General features: G+C 43.0%; 1 protein-coding gene across 1 annotated transcript in view; it reads left to right on the top strand.

Moving 5' to 3' along the window:
• Positions 1-25,267, top strand: part of LCP2 (lymphocyte cytosolic protein 2) — a 71,626-nt gene that overhangs the window by 14,890 nt on the left and 31,469 nt on the right. The window contains exons 3-5 of the mRNA XM_054977875.1: positions 57-103; positions 17,007-17,072; positions 24,825-24,856. Coding sequence (XP_054833850.1) covers positions 57-103; positions 17,007-17,072; positions 24,825-24,856 — 145 coding nt within the window. The remainder of the gene's footprint in view (positions 1-56; positions 104-17,006; positions 17,073-24,824; positions 24,857-25,267) is intronic.

Below are 25,267 nucleotides of genomic sequence, written 5' to 3'. Positions count from 1 at the left end.
AGGATAAGATGTTGCAGTGATTCCATTTTAATATGCTGGATATATTTCTCTTTCAGAACATGTCTGAAAATGATATTCAGAAGTTTCCAAAGCTAAGAATGCCGTAAGTACAATGGATTATATAATCATATCTGGAGTTTGAGTGAGATCATTTTGTTCATTATTACTTTGTTCACATACTTTGTTCATAGCCCCATTTGGATTTTATTTTTCATCTCATTGTTTTCAGCAAAAAGCAAAATGTCTACTGTAATTATTTGTTGCCTTGTGGAACCTGTTTTGGGTGGAAAGACAGTCAAGAGGAATCACAATGTATAAACAGTCAGCTACAAAAAGAACACTGTAATACAGATCGCTAAATGCAAGAAGTTACAAGACAATAAGTTTATTCTTATCAATTATTATGTATGCATTTTTATAACTAAATAATCTAATGTATGATACATACAATCCAGTCAACATACATGTACAAATTCCAACCTTATTGTTATGTAGTGTTATATCCAGGTAAATATAGCTCATGTACAGTCAATTAAAACTTAAATACATCATGTTAAGTACATATTCTCAAAGCCTTCTTCAAGGCTTTACCAATGAGAATACCTGTCTGAAGTTCAGTCTCTTGGAGGAATTGTTGATTGGTGCCTTCCATGGAATAATTTTTGCCTGACTATGTGTTTTGATACCAATGTGATATAAGTATTCATTCCTCTTCTGAGGAAGATGCTTAAACGAGTAATAATCCAGAAGCTGGAGGAAGTTTAAAGGAGAGACTTTGAGAATTCTTGTTGTGTTAAACTCCCCAATTTTTCCATATGAGGACATACTTAGAATCCCACCTTATTGTCAATTTTGTGATCACTCTGTAGTGGTGCAATAAATCGCTGGACTCACAGGAGCTGCTGAATGGAACAATCTTCTTTATTCTCAACCAACAATGAACTAATATAGAAAAGGAAAATAAGTAAGAGAACAGTCTAGGGAGTAGAATTCCTTCTGTCCCATAATCAGATTCCCGTTAACTCTTTACTCTCCATTTTACTACAATTTATTTATAAAATACACAAATAATAATAGATAAGAAACAACTTATTGTATTGTAACTTCTTGTATTTAGCAATATTTATCACAGTGGGGTGGGTTTGTAACTGAAAGTTGGGTAGAAAGACAGCATACAAATGATTTAAATAAATTAAATACATTATTGTTAACACATCTTGTAAGGATAGATTTTCCAGTGATTTTGGCCTTTTCCAACTATTTTTTCCTCTCCAAATTTCTATGTGGATAGGAGAAAGCACCCTCATTTTACAGGCTATTGCTATCTATGTGCTATGTTCTAGCTGGGTTCTTGTAAATTATTATTATTATTATTACTATTACTATTATTATTTATTTATTTTATTTTTAATCCACTCTCCCCGCAAGCAAGCTCAGGGTGAAGTACAACATTGATTAAAATACAGCTTAATACAGGGTGAAGTACAACATTGTACTTAACAACATTGTACTTCACCCTTAATACAGGGTGAAGTACAACATTGATTAAAATACAGCTTAAAATCAATGATAAAAACAGATAAAATACACAGACAAATACAAATGATACACAGACATCTCCATTTGGTTGGAATGGCCACAATTTTATTGATTACAGCAGATTGGAGCATTGGTCAGGCATATGGGCAGTGGATCCTCTATCACTGAAAAGCCCCATGCTGTTTGATGCATAATACCCCAGCCCAATACTGGTGCTGTGGGGCGGCAAGCCATGTTCTACCACCAGCCCTGCTGGCTGGCCTTTGCCTCCCTATTCTGCAGGGGTGAGCCACCCAATGCCCTGCTCAACCCTTAAGGATCCGGCCCAATGCCTCAAAACTGCTACAGGAGGAGGGCCAAAGGCCCGCCTTCCGCCAACGCTACAATGGCTGTGACAAAGTTGGAGCCACTCCCCCATCCCCTAGGTGGACCCTGACTTTGATGTCCCAAAGGAAGGTGAAAACCCCTAAGAGGCCCCAGCCAATCTGGCCCTTGCAGGGAAAAATTCCTTCCTGGCCCCTTCACAGGCGACTGGCACAACCAGCCTTGAGCATCTCTGCCACATCCACCCAGGGAACCTCAGCACCCCCCTTTTTTTCGCCATGTCTCTCCTCACTTTCCAGTTCACCAGCTGGACCATCTCCGGGGGACTGCTGCATCAGCAACGAGAAAAGAGAGACATTAGATCTTTCCTCTCCTGACATATCCCAAATCAGCCTTGGAGGCCCATTGCCTTGATGGATTGTACGCTGTCTGCCGGCAGCCATGCCTCTGCTGCTGTGGTGACTGCCTTGCTCCTGAGCAGGTTGGCCAAACCCTCTTAATGGGAACCCCACCACCTGCAAGCGGGCCTTCACTGCTGGGTACTGAAACTTGGTGAGGAACGTCCACCAGCATGCCAACCTTGCTCCCCATAAAAGGCCCGTGACTTGTGGGTGGAAAGTCAGGTAGGCTCTGCTTGCTCATACCAGGCAGGAGACTCTCTTTTTCACCACCGCTGAAGCTTGGTGTGCAAGCCAGGGCCGTTGACCATAATATCCCCCACTGCCAGGGTCCTCTCTGCCAGTTCTCTTGCTGATGGTGCCACGATCTTCCCTGCCCAAGAGGCTCCACAGAAGGCCGAGTGAAGGCTGCCCTGACACAGTGTGGCTTCATAGGCAGACCAGCAGACCTTGGGAAGGCTGCCGCACATCCTTAGCAGTGCCTGCCCATTGATGGGTCACCTGGAATCTTACTGGGGTGGCCAGCCCACTGTGGCTCAGCTAGCCAGGAGGTTGCTGGTTGGAGCTTCCTGCCCCCACTGCCCTGCAAAAGTAGGATATGGCTGCCACTTGAGGTGGGTCGGTTGGGGGGGTATACCCCTACTCGTCCAGACTAGCCTGTATTCTGGCAATGCTCTCTCGGACACATCTCCCCCACCTTGACCAGACCTCCCTTCTAGGAGCTGCAACCACTGTGGAGTGTGCCAACCTGGTGGATAGTGCTAGCAAATTAATACTCCCGGCAGGATACACTGCTCCCCAGATGCCCCAGCTCCTTGGGGAAGAGGAGGGGCGGACGCCACGGCACCTGATGCTGAGTCCAGGAATCGGATTTCCTGCAAAACCCTTGCCAGACCTGCTCCGAGTGTGAGGATTGTCAATTCATCTGTCTCACACCGCCTGATTATCGCACCGCAAGGGGATCCATCACCCTTTCTGACCTTCTCTCCCAACTTGTCCAGACCTTCCTACTAAGAAACCCATGAAAGCTGCAATTGCCAGCGATATGCTCTCCTGGTGGTAGTGCCAGGTACTTCAGTGCTACCTGCATGATGCATCGCTTCCCAACTCCAAGAGCTCCTTCGGCAAGGTGTCCAACTACAGCCCTGTGCCTGGTGCCAGGTCCCAGACTCTCCTTCAGAGAGCACAATAAGACGCCTGCAATGCTGTTATCCTCTCCTGCAATGTGGCATGCTGCAAACACAATGTAAGGTTGTTGACAGACTAAGTGAATCAACGCACCAATCGCCGGGTCCACTCCATGCATAAAGAATGCCAATTCCACTTTCCGCACACCTTGGTTGTCACGAACCAATGCACCAATTGCAGGGCCCACTCCGTGTGTAAGGATTACTAATTCTACTCTCCAAACCCCTTGGTTGTCGCCTCAAAAGGAAACCTACTTGTTCTGACACCAGTCCCCCCCACAGTACAACCGTCTCCAAATTGGAAGGAACTCCAGGAATATCAGGCCTCTGCAAATGTCAGATTTCCACCTAGCGTCAGGCCACGACTGGGTACTCCAGCATTTATCCCCTGTACACTCCAAACCCTATGCCCCCGCAGTGTCGGAGAGCGGGACGCAATGGCAGTGGGCCTCTTCCAATGTATTTTGAACTTCTGAAAAACAGCGATGGGGGGATGATTTGAGTTGGTGTCACAGCACTGAGAAAGGGGAGATCAATTGTTTTCTCTGTGTGAATTTTCCTGAGAGAAATCCTCCTCTTGCTGCTACTGACCCTGCCTGGGGAAGACAAGTTCAGTACATGTCCTGGATTTTTTTATTCTAGTTGAGCTAATAGCAGCTTGGGTGGAGCTCTTCCAGCAGCACAACTCACCACCTCACCATGCCAGAGAGATCAGAGAGTTGACTGTTTGCAAGCTATTGCCAATGGCATTGCCCCCCATGTCCCTTCCCCCCTCCAAAAATGCTGCCCTAGGGTAACACAAACCGTGGGTCAACTCTGGATGGATCATTGACTGAGTAAACTTGGACTTGTGGGTCACCATACCAAAAAGTTTGGGAACCGCTGAACTATTTGATAGGTTTCACATAAAAGTGACAAGTTTCAGGTTGTTGTTTGTCCCTGATAGGCAAGTAAGTACTGTCCACCAAGCCTGTCACTGCTTTGTTTTCCTTTCCTTCACCCCAAATAATGTTTTTAGCGAATATCACAATCAGACTACCTTCTTCTAATGCCTTATTCTGAGTTCACTTCAAGCAAAATAATTTTGGCCATTATGTATTTTTTCAAAAACAATCACTCAAGTATATTTGGCTAACACTACAGTACATTTTAAGGTTCCAGTGAAAACGGCTGTATCTAGTATGCAGAGGTCTTTTAGGAAATTAATATCCTTTACTTTGCACTGTTGTATACATACCCAAGCAACAGACACTCCATAGGCATTACAGTTTTATCTTAGGACTCATCACTGACATAACACAGCAATTCTTTTGTTTCCTGTTGACTGATTGAACAGTAGGTTGTATTGCATTAAGAGGTAAATAGATGTTGCATCCAGTTCTGCACTAAAGCTGTTGCTACTCACTACTCTCACATCCTATATGACAGGGTCCACTCAGGCACCATTGTGCCCACCAACATCTTTCTGGGTACCTGCAAAATGCATTTAAAGATGGGGGCAGGTGGGACTTTTGCCCCATAGTGCTTCTGATTGGTCACTGGAGATCTGATTGGCTGGGAAGATTTTTTTTAAAGTTGCTTCTGCAACCGCTGCCACCAGAGCACAAGGATCTTCAGTGTATGCAAGAAAGTATTTTTAAACAGTATGTTCATTTTGAAAGGCATCCTGTTACAGCTTCTGCCTGACTTGTTGAAGACTTACTGTCAGAATTATGCGTGACATCACTGCCTAACATTTTGTGGTTGGCTCCATCTCCTGTGGCAGCCCTTTTGTAGATGGTTTCACCTGCTACAGCAGCCATTTTATAGTTGTGCCCAGCACCTTGTGTCAGAATTCCAGAGATGTTCACAGGTTCAAAATGGTTGGGGACTCCTGCTACAGGAATAGCAGATGCAAGCTGATAATTGGCAATGCCATGATGAAGGACCAAGGTATAAATTTAGTAAGATTTGAGTCCAGTAGCATCTTAAAGACCACCAAGATTTTCCAGGGTATAAGCTTTTGAGAGTCAAAAGCTAACACCTTGGAAAATCTTGTTGGTCTTTAATTTGCAGTTGCTACTAGACTTTAGTCTTGTTCATTTTATTTTATTTTTATTTATTCAATTTATATACCGCCCATCCCAGGGGCTCTGGGCGGTGAACAATTAAAATTGATAAAAACAAAAACTAAAATCAATATACAAATAATAAAACAAATTAACAAGGTGCAGTGGTGGGGAAAACCTTCCCCACCCCAAAGGTGGGAGGCCGACTGCAGACCAACATGGCTACCCACCTAAAACAATAATTTAGTGGTTAGGGGTACATCTATTTGAAATAGCAAAAAACCTAAATATAAGTGGTACTTTAAATATTTATAGCCATTGAATTAGACTGTAGATAATATGGAAAACCATTTACTTGAGACACTGGAGAACTGCTGCCTGTTAGAATACATAAGACTGACCTTGATAGACAAATGATTTAATTTAGTATAAGTTAGTTTCATGTGGCATGTTGAAGTGCCAGGTACCCAAATATTCCTGTAAGGCCTATCTTCTGGGAATTGAAAGAATCATTGACAGATAATTCCATTCAGAACAGCAAGGTCATGTCAGTTCAATTGACCGTTACCTAACTAAAGAATTTTTGTACTCAATCTCATTAATAATAATGTTTCATTCAGTAACATGGTATGTTATTAAGAGTGCAAGCTAGTCATGTGCACCAGGAAAAAAATGCTTTGATTTCAACTCCAGGATATGGGGGTGGGGGGGGGCGGTGTCCATTATCTTAGATTTCCAGGTGTCTTGTTATTATTCCAGGATTTCTTCAGGGTGGGGGGGATTAGATTCCAGTATTTTGGGACTACTCTTTTTTATGAGGGATTCAATCTGGGAGTCTGGGACAGTTTTTTCTTAATCGAATGGCACCAAATTTGCACAGGCAAGAGTCCTCCCTCTGAACTAAAGACTCCCCAAGTTTTGAAAGGCATTGGACAAAATGATACAGTTTATGCACCCCTAAGAAGGTGCCCCTGGCATCCTTGTTTCCATTACTTCCTGTGGGGAAAACATACCATGTTATGTTTCCTATGCTAGTTTAAAGTTTAAAAGGAAAGAAAGGACCCAAGCAGCCCCAGGACCTACATGGCCAGCAATGGCCCCAGTAGCAGCTCCAGGGCCATGTTGCAGTCCTCCATCCCAGTTAATAATCACCGTAATAACTACAAAATGGAGGGCAGGCCAGTTATCACAAGCAGGATCCTGGAATTGTTTTGGTCAGATCACAGTAAAGCATGGATGGCCGCTGTCTACATGAGAGCTGTTTTTCCTAACTCTGTCCCTGTAGTGGCCATTTCTAGGAAGGTGGTTTTTAGTTTTGTTTTTATTCAGCAATATAAGATATAAGGGGAAAATTATAACTCCTGAATGAAAAGAGCTAAAACCTTTTTTTAAAAAAAAGCTGGGAATTGAGAGAACTTGTAACACCATTGCTGATTTAAATTTTTTTAAAGAACAAACAAACAGTGGTTCAGGAGAAAGGGGAATGGCTGCTACTGGCGGACTGGGGCAAGGAACTTGTGGTAGAACCTTAAACGTGGAAGACTATTGCTACTGAGCTATATCATCAGCTCGACGAACAAGTAAACCAAATAAGTCTGTACCCTTGGAAACTACCATAATATCCAAACCACAACAAAACAAAAAATTACTTGGGAGAATTAAATAATTGAACTAAGGATAATTTCTGTTCTGAATGCAGAAACTACAAACAGATGCAAGAATACTCTGGGTACGTGTAAAGTAATTTTCCCTTTACGTGGAAAATGCATAAATTCACACTCACATTCAAGATGAGTCTCTAAGTTGAAAGGAGTGCTTGTAGTCAGATATATCTCTGTATAGGGTTAATGCTTGGTTAATGTAATTTATTTTTGTAATACAGTTGTATTAGTAATACAGTTAATACAGATGGTTAACAACAGTCTAACCTCCTTTCCACCTTTCCCAGTACAGTTTTGAATCCTACCTCATCATCTTAGGTCCTGAAATGTCTCTTGGCAAAGAATATACGTAGATAAGTTAAATCAACATAGTATGCTCTTTCCTGGGCCGTTTCCAGATGGCTTACCTGCACCCAGTACGTCACACCACGTTGCGGGGAAAACGCGAAATATCGTGTTTTCTCGCGCGAGTTTTGCGCGATGTGGCGTGTGACGTGGCGCAACGTACCGGGTGCAGGTAAGCCATCTGGAAACGGCCCTGTAGTTGATGGTATGCTGCGCTACAGAACTATTATATTCACAGATGCCAAAAGCACCATTTTACATTTAGAAACTGAATACTTGTGCCTACTGGTGGCGTTAATGGGTGAGATAAAAGAATAGGAAAAGAACTGGGCATATTAGAATTAAAAGAGTTAGTACAGGCCAACTCCTATAGAATCCACCACAAAGTGATTGTTTATTTCCTTCCATTAGAAAAAGGGGTAGTGATTTTTTTTAAATAATGAAAACTGCAAAGGAGAGAATACTATGTATGTTAAAAGGGGGTGTTGTCCTCATGACTGGATCCACACTCAGTACCAGTAAAGTATCTGACTGGATTCAGAAACATGAGACAAATGCCCAGGTCTCTGCCCTTATCACCATTAGATACAATTGCCATAACACAGCAAAGATACATGGACCTACAAGAAGGACTGTCACAACTGCCTCCTTCTGATTGGTGGTGCTATCCAGAATTTAAATCGTCTAACCCTAGGAATTCTCAACAACACAGATCAATGGAAAGATCCTCCTGATCACTTTATTTCATGATGTCTATCTTATATGAATGCCTAGAAGTCTTAAATGGAATACCACTAAGAAAATGTTTTGAAAAACTGATACCCACAGGTATCAGTCCACAATGCCATCAAAAGAGTTTAGGAAAAGTAGGGCGTGTTTGGAACAAACAACCCAATCCCTAAAAATGGACTCATAACATCCACGGTGGAATTCAGCACTCTGGCAACAGGGAACAAGGAACTATTCAGGCCCACCACCCACACACACAAACTTGCAGGCACAAAGGGAAGACGACTTCACAGGAGATGCAATCAATCACTTATGCATCACCACCACCCCTTCATCATCAACAGCTGCCCTTCCTACATAACAACACAAAGATTAATCTGTTAGAATTGGTGTTAAATATTTGTTTGAAATATCCTAGTTTCTAGAGTATATACTTAACAAATTAATAAAAATCCATTTCTCCTTTTCCTCAACTCTCTGTGAAACTTTCTGTAATTTATTCATATAACACTGGTTGGGAATTGTGGGGGTGGGGGGCTTAAAGGGCACATAGGATGAATGAAACAAAACGGGATAGTGGTAAGATACCACTCATATCGCCATCCTCCTTCAGAAGTGGTCTTTAGAACTATAGGCCAGGGGTGGGCAAATTGCGGCCCGCGGGCCACATGCGGCCCGCTACAGAGTTTTTTGTGGCCCACCAAGACAGTCAGAAAAATCCGCCTTGAACCAAGATTTCCTTCCCGTGCGCGACCGAAGATTCGTCTCGTATTTTCCACTAGGACAGCACAATAAATAAATTGAATAAAACTACCACTATTTTATTTAATTTATATTTATTGATTTTTATGATACAATTTATACCTTTTCTGAAATGCAGTTAACTAATGAATGCAATCATTTTAAAAGGTGCGGCCCTCGGCTAACCTCTGCTCCCACAAAGTGGCCCCCGAGCCAAAACAATTGCCCACCCCTGCTATAGGCTTTGTTTTGTCTCCTTCTCATAACCTTCTCTTGTTTTCTAGTGGGCTACCTGGCATACTTACCATTTGGACTTATGAATGAGAACAAATTTAAAGTATAACAAACACTTTGTCTGGTCATGTGGGAGGCAGGAGACAGGAGTATGAGTAATATTTTCCACACAGGTCTTGCTGCCAAAGCTTATCCTTTATCAATTGCAACAGTCTTGTAACTAAGCAGTGTGGTTTTCACACTTCCTTCCTTAGCTATAGATTCACATGCCTAGTTCTTGAAATAGTCTAGAAAAATTAATGAGGAGGAGTTGCTATTTCTTCTAAAGAAAAGATGAATTCTTTAGAGGGTTTTTTGCTGCAATTCAGCTACATGCGAACAGCAGCTACGGTGATGAATGTTATATACGTGGTGATAGTACTGAGCAGCTGACTTGAAGAAAAGAGGGAGTGAGGGGATACTAAATACAGCACAGGTGATCTTGAGGATAAGAGTGAACATGGAACTCTTTCATATCGTTCCTCATCCAGCTAGGGAACCTGCCTTCAGCTTTTAAAGGTGTACATAGATACACATTTTCCCCCAAAATAAAGGCAATAGTAAAGATCTTTATATCACATAGCAAGAGGCAAAATATGTAAAACTCATAATCCACTGTATCTTTAAGGTGAGCCCTGTCATGTAAATCATAACTGTTTCTATTTTACTATGAGAAACAGATCTAGTGATTTGGCTGAGATCTACCAAGAGGCCAATGGTCTACTCAGTCATTGTTGTCCCAGTGCCTGAAGCCCAAAGCAGTAGGCCAAAGTATCTAAATCCCTTATGAAATGTCCTTTTCTTGAAAACATTCTGAGCAACTCCTTCTTTGAAACACCAGTAGCTGTCATATAGTAAAACATTACGTATTTTTTCTAAGACCAGTGTTAGGTAACAATAAAACTACCAGTGAGACTCAGGAGCAAATCTCTCCCTAACCCTGAGTGCCTTAGGACCATTACTATCTCTCTTCCTTACCTGTTCTGCAGGTTATTGTGAAGAAAAGAGAGAGCACAATGCACACTTCCCAAAGCTTCTTGAAATAAAGGTAGAACAAAATAGGTACGTTGGATCAAGGTTGTCTTTTAATAGAACAGCGCCAAAATGGATTTAGCACATTAGTAAGCTGTTATTTTTACAGAGAAACAGAGAAGGGGCTTTCCTTTTACTTTGCCAGTAAAAGTAGGTCATGCGCTTTGACATTAACTCAAGATTGGTGCAATCAGATGCTCCAAGTAGTCAAGGGATTTTCCAGATAGAACTTCTTCAGACTGGCTAAGATACAGTAAGAGTATGACTCAGCATCAAAGCAGCCAGCTACTGTAGCATAGTGGTTAAATGGTTGGGATGTGAATCAGCATTCTGTTGGTTCAAATCCCACTATTGCCATGAGCTCAGCAAGTTGCCTTGGGTAAGCAATTCCTCTTAGCCCCAGCTTCTTAGCTCTCTTGGTGGGATAGTAATAACACTGACTTTGTTCACTGCTCTGAGTGGACACTAATGTGTCTTGATGAGTGGTACATAAGCATACTGTTGTTGTTGTTATTGTTATTATTATTGGTTTTTAATTATATAAAATAACAGCAAAAATAACTTCCAGTATACAAATTTTTAGATAGAATTAAAAGCTGCATAAGCCATTATTGTTGTTGTTGCTGCTGCTGCTGCTGCTGTTGTTGGTTTTTAATTATATAAAATAACAGCAAAAATAACTTCCAGTATACAAATTTTTAGATAGAATTAAAAGCTGCATAAGACATTATCTCATCATGAGACTTACTTTTCCAACACATCATACACATTCACCACCTTTCAAAAATGATGAAGAACAGTACTTATATTTCCTTGGACCTTAGCTAGTATGGTAATTTTGTTATTTGCATGAGTTTCCAAATCTTCTGATACCAATCCATGAAAGAAAGAGGTTTAGATTTTTTCTCATTTGGTGCAATAGAGAGTTTGGTGGCTGTAAGTGGGATGTCATGTCTCAACCATGTCTGAAACAGTCTCCTTCAAAAAATTCAAAAAGGATTGTCTTGGGACCCCCCACCCCACCCCAGTCATTATGACTGTTCTTTTGATATCACATCAAGTGAAAAAGCCATTGCTGCACCTTCCACCACCAGCATGTCCCTTTCCTCATGCTCACCTATGGCAGAAGGTCCTTCTAGAGCAGAAAATCTTGTTAACACTGAGCTAGGGTTGCCAGCCTCCAGGTAGTGGCTGGAGATCTCCCGGAATTACAACTGGTCTCCAGGCCACAGACATCAGTTCACCTGGAGAAAATGGATACTTTGGGGGGTGGATTCTATGGAATTATGCCATTCCAAGGTCCCTTCCCTCCCTAAACCCCACTTTCTCCAAGTTTCTCCAGGTTTCAACCCCCAGATCTCCAGGAATTTCCCAACTTGGAGCTAGCAACCCTACACAGAGCAGCTGACTCCAGCCTCTTGGGCTGACCTGATCCTGGCCTCGAGACCCCTTTGAACTGTACATGGGCTGCAATGCAATCCAGTATATCATGTCTACTAGATAGGGTTGTCAGCTTTAAATTGTGAAATTCCTGGAGACTTTGGGGGGGGGGAGCCTGGAGAGGGTGTGGCCCTAGGTGGGGAGAGACCTCAGCAGGGTACAATACCACAGAGTTCATCCTCCAAAGCAGCCATTGTCCCCAGGGGAAGTGAGCTCAGTGGCTTGGAGATCAGTTGTAATTCCGGGAGATCTCCAGCCACCACCTGGAGTTGACAACTCTACTACTAAAGGACTCCTTCTATCAGAGGAGGACAGCACCAGCACAGCACTTTCAGGGGCTTGCCTCTTTGGTGGCAGTTTGCCTTTGGGCTTTCTTTGGCCTTTCTAGGGCGGCATGGTTAAACTGGGTACAGAAGTGAAATGGCCATCTATTGGATGACCCAAAAAATGGCTGCTGCCCAATAAGATGCCCTAAACAAAGATGGCTGCCCCAGCATCACATAATGGCCACTGCTAACCACACCTCTCTAGTAGCCCTAATAAAAGATGGCCACCAGCCCACACTACCAGTTCTAGCCTCCCTCAAGTAACAAGGCCTGCTAAGGCCAGAGGGCCTGCCATCCTATCCGCATGAGACTACCCCAAGCCTCCAAAGTGTAAACAGGGGTGGAGGGGAGGGAAAAGGCCAGACAGGGAGGGGGGCCACCAGCATCCACCCTGTTAAGCCCGTGGCAATAGTATATGAAGCAATCCGCCCCTCAGATGGCTGCAATTCACCGCTGTCGCCTACAGCAAAGTCTATAGCTGCTGCTGCTGGAAGTACTCTCTCCTAATAAAGTAAAATGGGAAGGAGGGGAGAGGAGCCTAGGTAGGCCAGAGGCCTACAGGGGCTGGGTCTCACCCTGCTTTAGCCCTCCTGAAGATAGACAACAAGCCCCAAATGTAAATAAGGAAAAGGGAAAAAATCCCTGCCAAACCACTGAACCTGGCGCTGGGGCCTGTCTCTCATCCTGGAGTTTGAAGGTAGCAAGCTGGAGTTGAAGGTAGCAAGCAGGGGAATAGCACAGCTTCTCCAAGGTGGCTACTGTTGCCTAGACATGAGGGCCTTCAATAAAACCAGCCTCAGAGGAGCTGGGCTTGAAGCATGCTCTGCTCAGGCCGAGGAACAAAGACAACTGTGTGCTGGGGAAGGGCAGTGCAGGCAAATATGCCTTTAGCTCCGCCAATCCAGCAAAGCCCTCAGATGCCTAGGAAATGCCCAGCTGCCTTTCCTTCTTCCAGGGCTGCAAACGTGCCCCCCATCCAAGCTGCAATGCTGCTGCCCAGGTGGGCCGAAATCTCGTGGTCTGCCCTCAGGAAGAAGCAGACAGGCTCTGGTGTGGGGCCTGGAAAGACACCTAATAATTGTGAGCTCTTAAGTATAGTGTTCATGGGTAGAGGGGCAGATTTCAGACCACGTGGTAAAAGCTCCAAAAATCTTGAACTAGGTTGGAAAACATGGGAGAAATTTGGCTGTTTTACTCTCATATGGTAGGCTGGCAATTTCTGTCTGACTTTTTATCTCTGTAATAACTCATCCATTAGTGACACTGATTTCTCCAGCTTAAGTCTTCCCCACATCTACAATTATATGCACTTTATTCCTGAACACCAAAACCTTTCTTTGCCCCTACAGAGAAATAAATGAAGTTCTGTTTTTGTTTATCCCTCTTCCTTGGTATATAAGAGTCTTCCTTGGTATATAAGAGGCTTACTATTCACCTACTAGTGGTGGGGTTTCCCATCACCAGTGGGCATCCACTCAGCTGGCCTGTAAGGGGGGGGGGAGATGTTGGGAAACAGACATCAGGAGCATCCCAATGCACTGATATCACTTCCTGTGCACTCAGAAGTGATATCAGCACATTGCCTTGGGATGGCAGGGATACTCTGTTATTCCAGCAAAAATATATGATGTCACTGGAGTGATGTCAGTGCTGGCAACATGATGACCTCACCTGTGAGATCCCCCACAATCCAGTAAGTCCTACCCCCCTCCCCGCTGGTTGCCAGAGGGAACCTGGCAATCTAGTTAAACCAAGTTAAACACCAGGACAGAGAAGAGGGCAAGTGTGTCTTATCACAGGTGAGTCCCTCTTGTAACCCATTAAGTCCCTGCACACCTGCTGGTTGCCAGGGGGACCTGGCAACCTTAATATAAGTGGACAAGGTTATAATGGGTTGAATGAACATCAGAGCAGGGAAGCGAGCAAGAGTGTCTCCACAGCACACCAGAAGCAGGTAGAATCAGTTATTTGACTCACTAAATATATGATTTACACCAGCATATCTCTGTGTTTTGTTGACACAGAGGCATAGTTGCCATCCTAAGAGTGCATCCTCAATGACTAAACATCTTATTTAGATAAAGAAATAACTTTAATTTTGTCAGCATTTTATATAGACTTGGAAAAACTTCTCTTCTCAGTTAAGGTTCCTGCCTAATACCTATGAAATCATGCATTCAATAATTAGTATAATTAAATGAATTATAAGAAAGAGGGAACAACATAAGTCTATTATGAAACCTCAGCCCTAGATCCCTTCCAGTCTGGTTTTCGTCTGGGACACTGGGTGGAGACATTGCTGATCTTTGCAGACACCTGGATTGAGGTGGATCGGCACTGCTGATTTTATTAGATCTTTCAGCAGCATTTGACATGATTAAATATGACCTTTTGACCTACCCCTCGCTGACATGGGAATTCAGGGAACAGTAGTACAGTGGCTCGTCTCTTTTCTTCATGGTCGAGGCCAGAGGGTGGCGCTAGGGGATAAGTTATCATCCCGTTGGCCGCTAGTATGTGGTGTGCCGCAGAGGGTGATACTCTCCCCATTATTGTTTAATATCTATATGCACCCCCTCGCCCAGTTGGTGTGGAGTTTCAGGCTTGGGTGCCACCAATATGTGGATGACACTCAGCTATATCTGTTGATGGACAGCCAGCCTGGATCTGCCCCAGATGTCCTGCAACATGCTTTTGAAGCTGTGGCTGGATGGTTGAGGCAAAGTCGGCTGAAGTTAAACCCTGCGAAGACAGAGATCATGTACTTGAATCGTGGAAATGTGGATTCGGGACCCTGGCTCCCTGCACTCAATTGGGCGGTACTTACGCCAGCTCCGAGAGTCAAGAGTCTGGGGATGATCCTGGATGCCTCCTTGACAATGGAGGCTCAGATCACTGCATGTCCTGATGCAGACTCACACTGGCAGCAGGCAAGGGATAACTCCCAAGTTGTCTGAGCAGGGCAGCACCCAGTTCCAAGGTTCAGGCACCAACTGGGCACACTCACGGCTTCAAGTCCAAAGGGGGATTCCAAAAACACATCCACAGGAACAGGCCAAGGTCAGGGACAAGAGAATCAGTTCCAAACAGCAGCAAGGTCAGTAGTGAGCAGATTCGTTGCTTCCACGCAGCCACTCCCTCTTCGGCTGCTTTTAAGCCTCACAGTGCTCAGCTGCTTGTGCTATAGCATGCACCTGCCGGCTGTCTCAGTCCTGCTCCTGCGAGCACTCGTCATCACTAATGATGCTGGGCCGGTGCTGTGCTGCTAGCCTGGCACTGCGCCTTCTGGCTTGGAGGGCTCTTCTAGCCCTCCTCTGGCAGCGCTCCCGAGGCTCTGGTGATGAAGGGGGAGAGCTGGCCTGCCCCTGGCTTTCTGTTGCCAGCCCAGGGCTGGGAAGCTGAGGAACCAATGTGCTGGGACCTGGCTGTGGATCAGTATCTGAGCCTTCAGAGCCTGCCTCCTCCTGCAGTGCCTCTGCCACTGGCTGTGGATCTGGGTCAGGTTCACCAGCTGCCTCTTCCTCAGAAGAGTCCTCTGAGTCTCTCTGCTCCACTGGGCCAGGTTGGTCCATGACACTGCAGTTGCCAGGTCCTCATTTTATATCTTTGACAGTCCAGGCAGCTTGCCTTGTATCTTTTGTCCCGCGACTTGACTACAGTGATCCAGGCAACGGTCACCTCTAGGTTAGACTACCGTAACACACTCTACACAGGGCTTCCCCTGAACCTGATCCGGCAGTTACAGCTGGTGCAGAATGCGGTGGTGTGTGTCATCACAGGATTGTCAACGCGTGAGCATATAATGCCAGCACTGCATCAGCTGCACTGGTTACCGGTAGAGTACCGAATCAGGTTCAAGGTTTTGGTATTAACCAATAAAGCCCTATGAGGACTGGGACCGGCGTATCTGCAGGACTGCCTCTCCCCATATGAACCCCAGAGAACTCTTTGCGCTAGTGAGAAACATCTACTAAAGGCCCCAGGCCCCAGGGAGGCCTGCCTGGCATCAACCAGGGCCAGGGCCTTTTCGGTCCTGGCCCCAGCCTGGTGTAACACTCTGTCTAATGAGACCAAGGCCCGGCAGGATTTGTCATCTTTCCGCTGGGCCTGCAATATGGAGCTATTCCGCCAGGCATATGGGCGGTGCTAGGTGGAGCCCCCCTGGCTGGCTGATGGTGGAATAGGCCCTCCCCACTAACAATACCCCCATTTAGTAATCTCCTTTACTGTTAAGATGCTCTGGAGATGATCAAGGCTGGGTCGGTTGGATTTTTGTGCTGCTATGTTCATGTTTATATGTATTTTACATTTTATAATTCTGGATGTTTTTATGGTTGTTAACTTATATTAATGGTTTTATGTATTTTAATTTGAATGTGTTTGTAACCCGCCCTGAGCCTGCTGGTGTGGGGAGGGCAGAATATATATCATAAATAAATAAATAAATATTAAAACTGATTATTTACCTTAATTGGCATACATTATAGTTGGTAGTCATTTAATAGATGAAGTTTAATATGGATTTTGTTTCAAATTAAACTTTTTGTTGTCTCCTGTTGCAGCACAGTGTTGTTGCAATTCTGGTCACTAAAACCATGTTTAAGATGTCCTGTTAAAATGATTCTAATCTTTATCATTTCAGCTCTGAAGAGCGTGTTTGTTGGTGATGGGGTTGAGAAAAAGTAATAGAAAACAATGTTGGTTTTGTCTCACTCCCATCCTAGAACTAAATTCACCACCAAAACCATTTACGAAAAAATATTGGCACAGTTCAGCCAAAATTAAGCATATTTTAATCTCATTGATTTCATCAGGTGGTACAACATGTGCTTAATTCTCTCCCATTGTACTTAGGGAAACATAAAATGCTTCACTTTGCCTGAATGATTTCCAAGATTCTTCTTTAAAGAATCTCTGCTCAATTTGGTAATGCAATGTTCTTTTATTTCTTTTTTAATCTTAGAATTCTAAGTAAACTAAGTATGGATATAAACCGAAATGAAGAAAGAAGAAGTATTTTTCCAAAACGGTAGGAAAAGTAATATAGTATTTTGTTGTTGTTACAGAATAGAGATAATTCTTTTCCAGATGACTGAGTACTGTTGAGAAGGCACCATAGATTTGATTACTAAATCATGCTCAGTGAATGAATATGAAATCTCACCATACTGACAACAGATTAATTAAACATTTAGTAATAGTTATTAATGTAAGTAAAGTGCTTGTGTACATATTTTCCCATACTTTGGTAAGTTTACCATGGATACTGTCATCACATACAATCATGATAATTATTCATGTTATTGTGTAATTCTTTCATTAGGACTTGGACTTCATTAGGACTTGGACTTCAGAGTTTAATGCAGAGCAACTTTCAAGAACCTCAATAAAAATCCTATCTAACACCATTTCATCCACAAGGAGTTCACAGTGAGGGGCGAGAGGGGCGATTGCCCCGAGTGCATAATTGGGGGGGGGCCATGAGGTGCGGCATCGAGGACAGCCTGCACTCTGTGGGAGGCCACCTGCTGCGCCGACAAGGCAGCCAGCTCGCTAAGTACTGAGCTGGCTGTCCTGTAGCTGAGGAGTGTGCTGAGCAGGTGGTGGCAGCACAGGTGGCTGCCATGGAGGGCTGCCTGATGGGGGCAGGGAGGTGAGCAGCCCAAATCGTGCGAGTGATCCCGAGCCCTGCGCAATGACGTCACTTCCAGTAACATCATTGTGCAGTCCCGGGAGCATGCACACTCTTTGCATGCGCACATGTGAAGCCCAGGAATTGCCCCGGGCACTCCAAACCCATGCTACGCCACTGGGAGTTCAGGCAGCATAAATTAGTTTCTTTCCCTCATTAAAGAGTGGGTTGAGGGTTTAGCTCCAGTGGCTAGACAATTTTGAAGTTCTGGGCACAGCTCAGCCTGGAATTCTATTTCCTAGCTATTGCCAAAGTGAGGAACAAACTCCACATTCTGGTTTTTTAAAAGTTAGGTCTAGAAACCTCCCTGTCGCACAGGGCAGTTTTCATATGGGGATCAAAAATCAAAGCACTCAAAGCTTGAAAGCAAAGCCTCACTTCCAGAAGGGTAATGTCACTACCAGCCTCTTTGACTAGCCCTCAACTTGTGATCAAGGGGCAAATTCCAAATCCTGCAAGGTATTAAACCAAATAGAATTCAGCCCTGCAAGGTAGGGCATTTTGTAGACTGAATTCCACAAAACAATTACATGGGTAGCTATGGCAAAGTGACCAAAGTGCTGGATTCATATTGAAGCATCACAAACCCAAATAACTCTACAAAATATGACATAAAGTTTTTAAAAAGAAGCACAAGAAGATACAAATTGTACATGTGTACATAGCATAAGAAAATAACAAGAAGCTAAGTAACTAAGCTAGGAATCACAGTAAAGGCTTTCGGTCCTAAACCAGATGTTACCTTTCAGCTAGAGCACAAAAGTCCAAGCAAAACCTAAGAGTTCCAAGTCCAGAGAACAAAGGCAGGGCAGTTACAGGCTTCCACCACCAACCATCTCTACAAGAATAGCATCCAAAAGTCTGATTCCCTAGACGGGATCTGATCCATAGGAAGGATAGAACTAGAACGTGAGTAGAAGCTTTAAGACTACCTGCCTGCTGTGTGGCCTGGCCAGCTTGACCAATCAATGAAGGATTGAACCCATGATGATATCTCTTTGACATGGTTGTCAGTTCCTTTATTTGAGTCTGATAAAATCTGGAAACCAGTTCTGGATTTTTCATGTGCTAAAGATGTAATCCCCTCAATGCAATGAAGATTAGAAGCTTGTTTATTATGATTCCTGGGTTGTAGCAGATTGCTAAGTGTTGTTTCGATTACTCCTTTTTATGGTTAATTTTATTATTTTTTCCTGTCTGTATTTCAGTTTCACAGTTTCTTCTACTTTGTATCATTGTTTATTTGAGTTAAATAAAGGAATAAATGCAATCATTAAAAAAAGACATGGCTGGCAGCATAGGTTAAGACTTGAAGCCATGTCAAAGATGGCTATATCTACAAGATGCCCTGAGTGGGAGGACCAGAGCGAAACACTCAAAACTGGGAGTGAATCCTCACTTCCAGAGTAATGGTTCATTGCCACCAGCCTCTCTGACTAAACCCTCCGCTGTAGAACCGAGAGGCAAGTTGCCAGCCCTACAAGGTTTTAAAGTCAGGCTTGCAGAATAGGGCGCCTGAAGACTGAGTTCCAAAAAATTATTTAGGAAGCTGTAGCCAAAATGGGCCAAACTACTGGATTAAGACAAACTTTCAAATCTCCAAAGAACACAGGAAAAAGAAACACCAAGGAGTTTATTAACAGAAGTGCAAAAGGGTACAGATATAGAAATGTTCAAGAAGAGAGAAAAACAACAAAACTGGTTAGTTTACCCTAGCAGACTTGTTATGGCTTGGTATGAGGGGGGTGGGGGCAGGTGTCAGCTATCCAAGACTGAACAGACAGGGACACAGCTTTTGAACACTCCAGACTTTATTGAACAGCAGAAAGGAAACAGTAACAAGGTCTGATGGGCAAAATTGCAAACTCCTTCTGTCCAGTATAGCCGCTGCTCCTTTGCAAGCTGCTCCAGGGAGCCATGGGATGATAAGGCAAGCCCTTTCTATCATGGCATGACTGTGAATGAGGCAGACATGTCATATGAGGATCCAGATTGGTGCAGGAGCCAATGTGATGGCAGCCCCATGGCAGAGTGGCAGGATCCATACCAGTCACCACAGTCATCCCATACTGTGCTGGGAATGTCATCCTCCCAGGTCTCCCCCTTGCTGAATCACAGCCTGCACAGATGCCAAAAAGAGACTTAGGTAATGATGACAGACAGCCCAGAGGACATGGCTGCTACAGCCATGCCTGCAGAACAGCTGCAGGGTCGGAAGTTCTCCACCAGTACAGATGGGGGCACCATTTGCCAGGGATCCCTTTCAGGGAAGCCATTCAATGGACAATTACCTGTCCCCTGTGCGGAGTTGGATTTCAAATTCTCTGCTCAATCTCTGGGTGTGCTGCTGTTGTGTAATGCTCATATTCTGCAAGGAGATAGATGTCATGGGAGTTTCGGAAGCCGTTCCACTAGGCACAGCTGCCAGTCACTCCAGGCCCCAAATGTGGTCAGTCCCTAGACTGAAGAGGGGACACCCTGGCAATGGACTGTGCTGGCAGCATGAATATGGGGCTGCCAGCATCCCTACCAGCTAGAGTGTTGGGGGAGGGAGGTGGAATTTCTTTTTCTGAAAATTTCACTTTTAAATATAGCAATTGGATCCTCTTATTCTCTCTTCTTCTTTCAAAACAGAAATTCTCTTTGGTTTCTTATTCATTTATCTTTGAATTTTTTTCACCATGTGACAGTGTAGATTTCCTCACCTGTGGATTTCTGCTATTGTCATGCCACTGAAATACAATACAAAGGGTAAAAGCAGTCTGATGCAGTAAGGATATGCTCAGACAAGTCCTGGTTTATGTTTAATTATTTCTTTTAATTCTCACCTTGTTCTTAATTTTTCAACTTGCTCATAGTATATAAATAAATACCTTATGTCTTAGAGATCTAAATTGAATCTTCCTCTTCATGAAAGAGGAATTGATCTGAAACTGATTCAGATTCCTAAAAAGAGGAATATAAAAGGATTACTGGATTTCAGAAAGAAATTCAGCAAAGAGGAATTAAGAGAATTCAACATAATGACCCTACTGCCAGCCCCCCTCCCCCAGCAACTGTCATCACAGTGACAATGGGGTTCTATGTTGGCATATCTCTGAGGTACACCTTTTTCTCTCTGGTGCGCTCTCTCTTGCTCTCTCTCACTCTCACTCTCTCTCTCACACACACACATTCTGGATTGCACTGTGAGAATCCTATAATTTCCACTTAAATAATTGTTTTGTGTGTCTCCTTTTTTCCTTCAGTAATAGAAAGTAAAATAAAACATATGATGGTTGTTGCGGGTTTTCCGGGCTGTATTGCCGTGGTCTTGGCATTGTAGTTCCTGACGTTTCGCCAGCAGCTGTGGCTGGCATCTTCAGAGGTGTAGCACCAAAAGACAGAGATCTCTCAGTGTCACAGTGTGGAAAAGATGTAGGTCATTTGTATCTACTCAGGAGGGGTGGGGTTGAGCTGAGTCATCCTGTAAGAGTTTCCCAGGGTGTGGAATGCTAATGGCGGTAGGCTTCACTGTATCCTGAGGAGGTTCTTTTGCATATGGATTGGTACTTGATGTGCTAATCTTCTCTGCAGGGCTATTGTCGGGGATAGAATGTTTATTGTCGGGGATAGAATGTTCATTTGGAGCCATGGGGAGGAAGAATTGATGGGGTTTTTGAATCATCTCAACAACATCCACCTGAACATACAATTCACAATGGAGAAAGAAATCGAGGGAAAACTCCCATTCCTGGATACCTTGGTCATCCGCAAAGCAAACTTTCAGTTAGGTCACAAGGTCTACAGGAAACCAACTCACACTGATCGGTACTTACACAAAAACTCCAATCACCACCCCCGACAGAAAAGAGGCATAATGAAAACATTAGTGGATCGTGCAAGACGGATATGTGAGCCGCACTTTCTCAATGAGGAAATTAATCATCTAAACCACGCACTTCAGGCAAATGGCTACTCCAGAAATAAAATCCGAAGAGCAATCAAACCCAGGATGAATCAAACAACCAAGGAAAAACAGTCTCCTACAGGAAAAGTGTTTTTGCCATATATCAAAGGAATTACTGATCAGATGGGAAAGCTTATGAAAAAGCATAACCTTCAAGCAGTATTCAGACCCACCTGAAAAATACAACAGATGCTACGATCAGCAAAAGACAGTAGAGACCCCCTCACCTCTGCAGGAGTATACCGTATACCCTGCAGCTGTGGACAAGTTTACATCGGGACCACAAAGCGTAGCATCCAGACAAGAATAAAAGAACATGAAAGACACTGCAGACTTGGACAACCTGAAAAATCAGCAGTGGCTGAACATAGCCTAACTCAAACAGGGCACAGTATCTTATTCCAGGACACCAAAATACTGGACAACACTTCCAACTACTTTGTCAGACTGCACAGGGAAGCCATTGAAATTCACACGCATAAGCAAAACTTCAACAGGAAAGAAGAAACCTTAAGAATGAACAGAGCATGGTTTCCAGTTCTGAAAAACACCAGGCTAACAAAACATTCTATCCCCGACAATAGCCCTGCAGAGAAGATTAGCACATCAAGTACCAATCCATATGCAAAAGAACCTCCTCAGGATACAGTGAAGCCTCCCGCCATTAGCATTCCACACCCTGGGAAACTCTTACAGGATGACTCAGCTCAACCCCACCCCTCCTGAGTAGATACAAATGACCTACATCTTTTCCACACTGTGACACTGAGAGATCTCTGTCTTTTGGTGCTACACCTCTGAAGATGCCAGCCACAGCTGCTGGCGAAACGTCAGGAACTACAATGCCAAGACCACGGCAATACAGCCCGGAAAACCCACAACAACCATCGTTCTCCGGCCGTGAAAGCCTTCGACAATACATAAAACATATGATGTCACCATGATGCTAGGTTCCCTGCTTCCACTTACAGAATTCAGTGAACTGGAGTGGGGTTGTGGGATCTCATAGAGGGGTAAATAATTTCATATCCTTTATTAAAGACCAATATTAATTTGTGTGTGTTATATGCCATCAAGTTGCTTCCAACCTATTATAACCCTATGAATTAACAACTTCCAAAATGTCGTATCATTAACAGTTTTTCTCAGATCTTACAAACTGGAGGCTGCAGCTTTCTTTATTCAATCAAGCCATCTCATTTTGTGTCTTCCTCTTTTCCTACTGCTTTCCCTCTTTTCTAGAAATACTGTCTTTTCCAGTGAGTCTTGTCTTCTCACAATGTGATAAAAGTTTCATCATTTAAGCTTCTAGGAAGAATTCTGGGTAGACTTGATCTAGAACCCACTTATTTGTCCATGGTATCCGTAAAACTCTCCTCCAGGACCACAATTCAAATGAATCAATTTTCTTCTTGTCAGTTTTCTTCATTGTACAACTTTCCCATCCATACATAGTAAAGGGGAATACCATAGTATGAATTATCTTGTTCCCCAGCAACACATCCTTATCCTTAAGGATCTTTTCTGGTTCCTTCATGGTAGCCCTTCCAAGTCTCAATCTCCTTCTGATTTCTTGGTTGCAGTCTCCTTGTTTTGTTGATGATTGAACCAAGAAATAGAAAATCTTTTAACAATTTTAATTCCTTCATTGTTGCGCTTAAAATTGTTTAATTCCTCAGTAATCATTACTTCTGTCTTCTTGATGTTCAGATATAATCCTCCTTTGACACTTTCTCCCTTAACCTTCATAGGTAGTTGTTTAGCAGAGATTATCTCTAGAGAATGGCAAATCAGCCAGTTGGTAGAAAGGAAATTTAAACTAATTTACATTTCAATAGTGAACACATTGTGTGAAGTAAGCCTTATTTGAGAGCCAGCATGATGTAGTGGTTAAAGTGTTGGATTAGGATGTGGTATACTCATCTTCAAATCCCCATTCAGCCATCAAAGTTTACTAGGTGACCTTGGATCAATCACATTCTCTTACTCAGCCTAATCTACCTCACAGTGTTGTTGTGAGGATAAAATAGAGAAAGGGAGAATGATGTAAGCCACATGGGGTCCCCATTGGATAGCAAAGTGGCATATAAATGAAGAAAATAAATAAATAAATAAATAAATGTCACTAGATGACTGGGGAAGGCAATGGCAAACCCCCCCCCCCTCCATAAAAAGTCTACCAAAAAAACATCGTGATGTGACGTCCCCCTGTGGGTCAGTAATGACTGGTGCTTGCACAGGGGACTACCTTTACCTTTACACTAGCTCCAGATGCATGTTTCATTTGCTTCAGTAGGACTAAACTGGCTTAACTCCAATGACTTGGGATACAGATGAAACTGTTGGGATCTTTGAAAAGCAACCAGATCTCTACTATCACAACTGTGATAAGGGAACTGATATCATATCATTTTTGTCCACAGTAACAGGAATGGTATATATGCAGCAAAGCTGTTATGTGGTAGTAGTAACTGATGGGACTAATATTATTGTGCCTTAAACATCCTACAATCCAATTCTGTGCATTTTTACTCAGCAGTTAATCTCTATATTCAATGGGTCTTACTATCAAATAAGTGTGTGTAACAATACAGTCCTCATCTTTCTAACTGAAATGATTTAATACATATTTTGTTATTGAATAGATGCATCCCAGGTCTCAATGCATTAATTACCACTTTTGAGATATATATATATATATTTCATAGCTCTGCTCAATAATCTGTCTTCATGGGTTGCCAATATTCCTTTCCTTGTCAAATTTTATGTCACTTCTCCAAAACCTCAAAGCAACGTAAAACCACAAAGCTTCATAAAATGGAGCAAAGATGAGCCAACTGGCTAGTTAGTAGGGTACAACAAGCAATTCAATTGCAGTTCCAAGCCTATTAATTCTTCATCAGAATTCAGGCAGTTTTTTTCTTCTGGGTGTTCAGCACTCTGAGAGGATTATGTCAAAACTGCAAGCATCATTTTTTTTTGCTGTTTTTGATAAAAAGGGTTGGAGATAAAATAAAATGCATGTTTGTTTAGATACATGATGGATAATTTCAGCTAGGTATAGTTATGCCTTTGGTATTTTTATAGTCAAAATGTGAAAATGTTTAATTGTTCTCATTTTCTCCCCAATATTATTACAGTACATATACACAGAAAGTTCCTCAAAATACAGGTAAATGAACTTTCTATTTATGGGTTTACTTGTGGTCAGATATTGTGACCAACTATAGTTTTGTTCAGAGAAATGTTATCAGCAAGAATGACTTTGGGTTCAAAAGGGTGGAAGTGTTTTATAGCCTGGCAGTATTTATTCATTAGATATATCGGGAGGGGAAAAAAACATATGTGATCCATATTGATGTGGCTCTGCATGAATTCTCTTCCAATTTGGACTTTCGCTGAAAAAAATTTCAGAGAAGATCTGCATACAAATAAAGCTGCTCAAAGAGTGATAAAACATTTATATAAAACTTAGTCAAAAAGTTTATTTTATTTATTTATTTATTTATTTATTTATTTACTTACTTACTTACTTACTTACTTACTTACTTACTTACTTACTTACTTACTTACTTACTTAAAT

The sequence above is a fragment of the Eublepharis macularius genome, chromosome 4, assembly GCF_028583425.1.
Source record: "Eublepharis macularius isolate TG4126 chromosome 4, MPM_Emac_v1.0, whole genome shotgun sequence".
NCBI classification, from domain to species: Eukaryota; Metazoa; Chordata; class Lepidosauria; order Squamata; family Eublepharidae; genus Eublepharis; species Eublepharis macularius.
The sequence above is the reverse complement of the archived record's forward strand: the minus strand, read 5'-3'. Positions and strand labels throughout refer to the sequence as shown.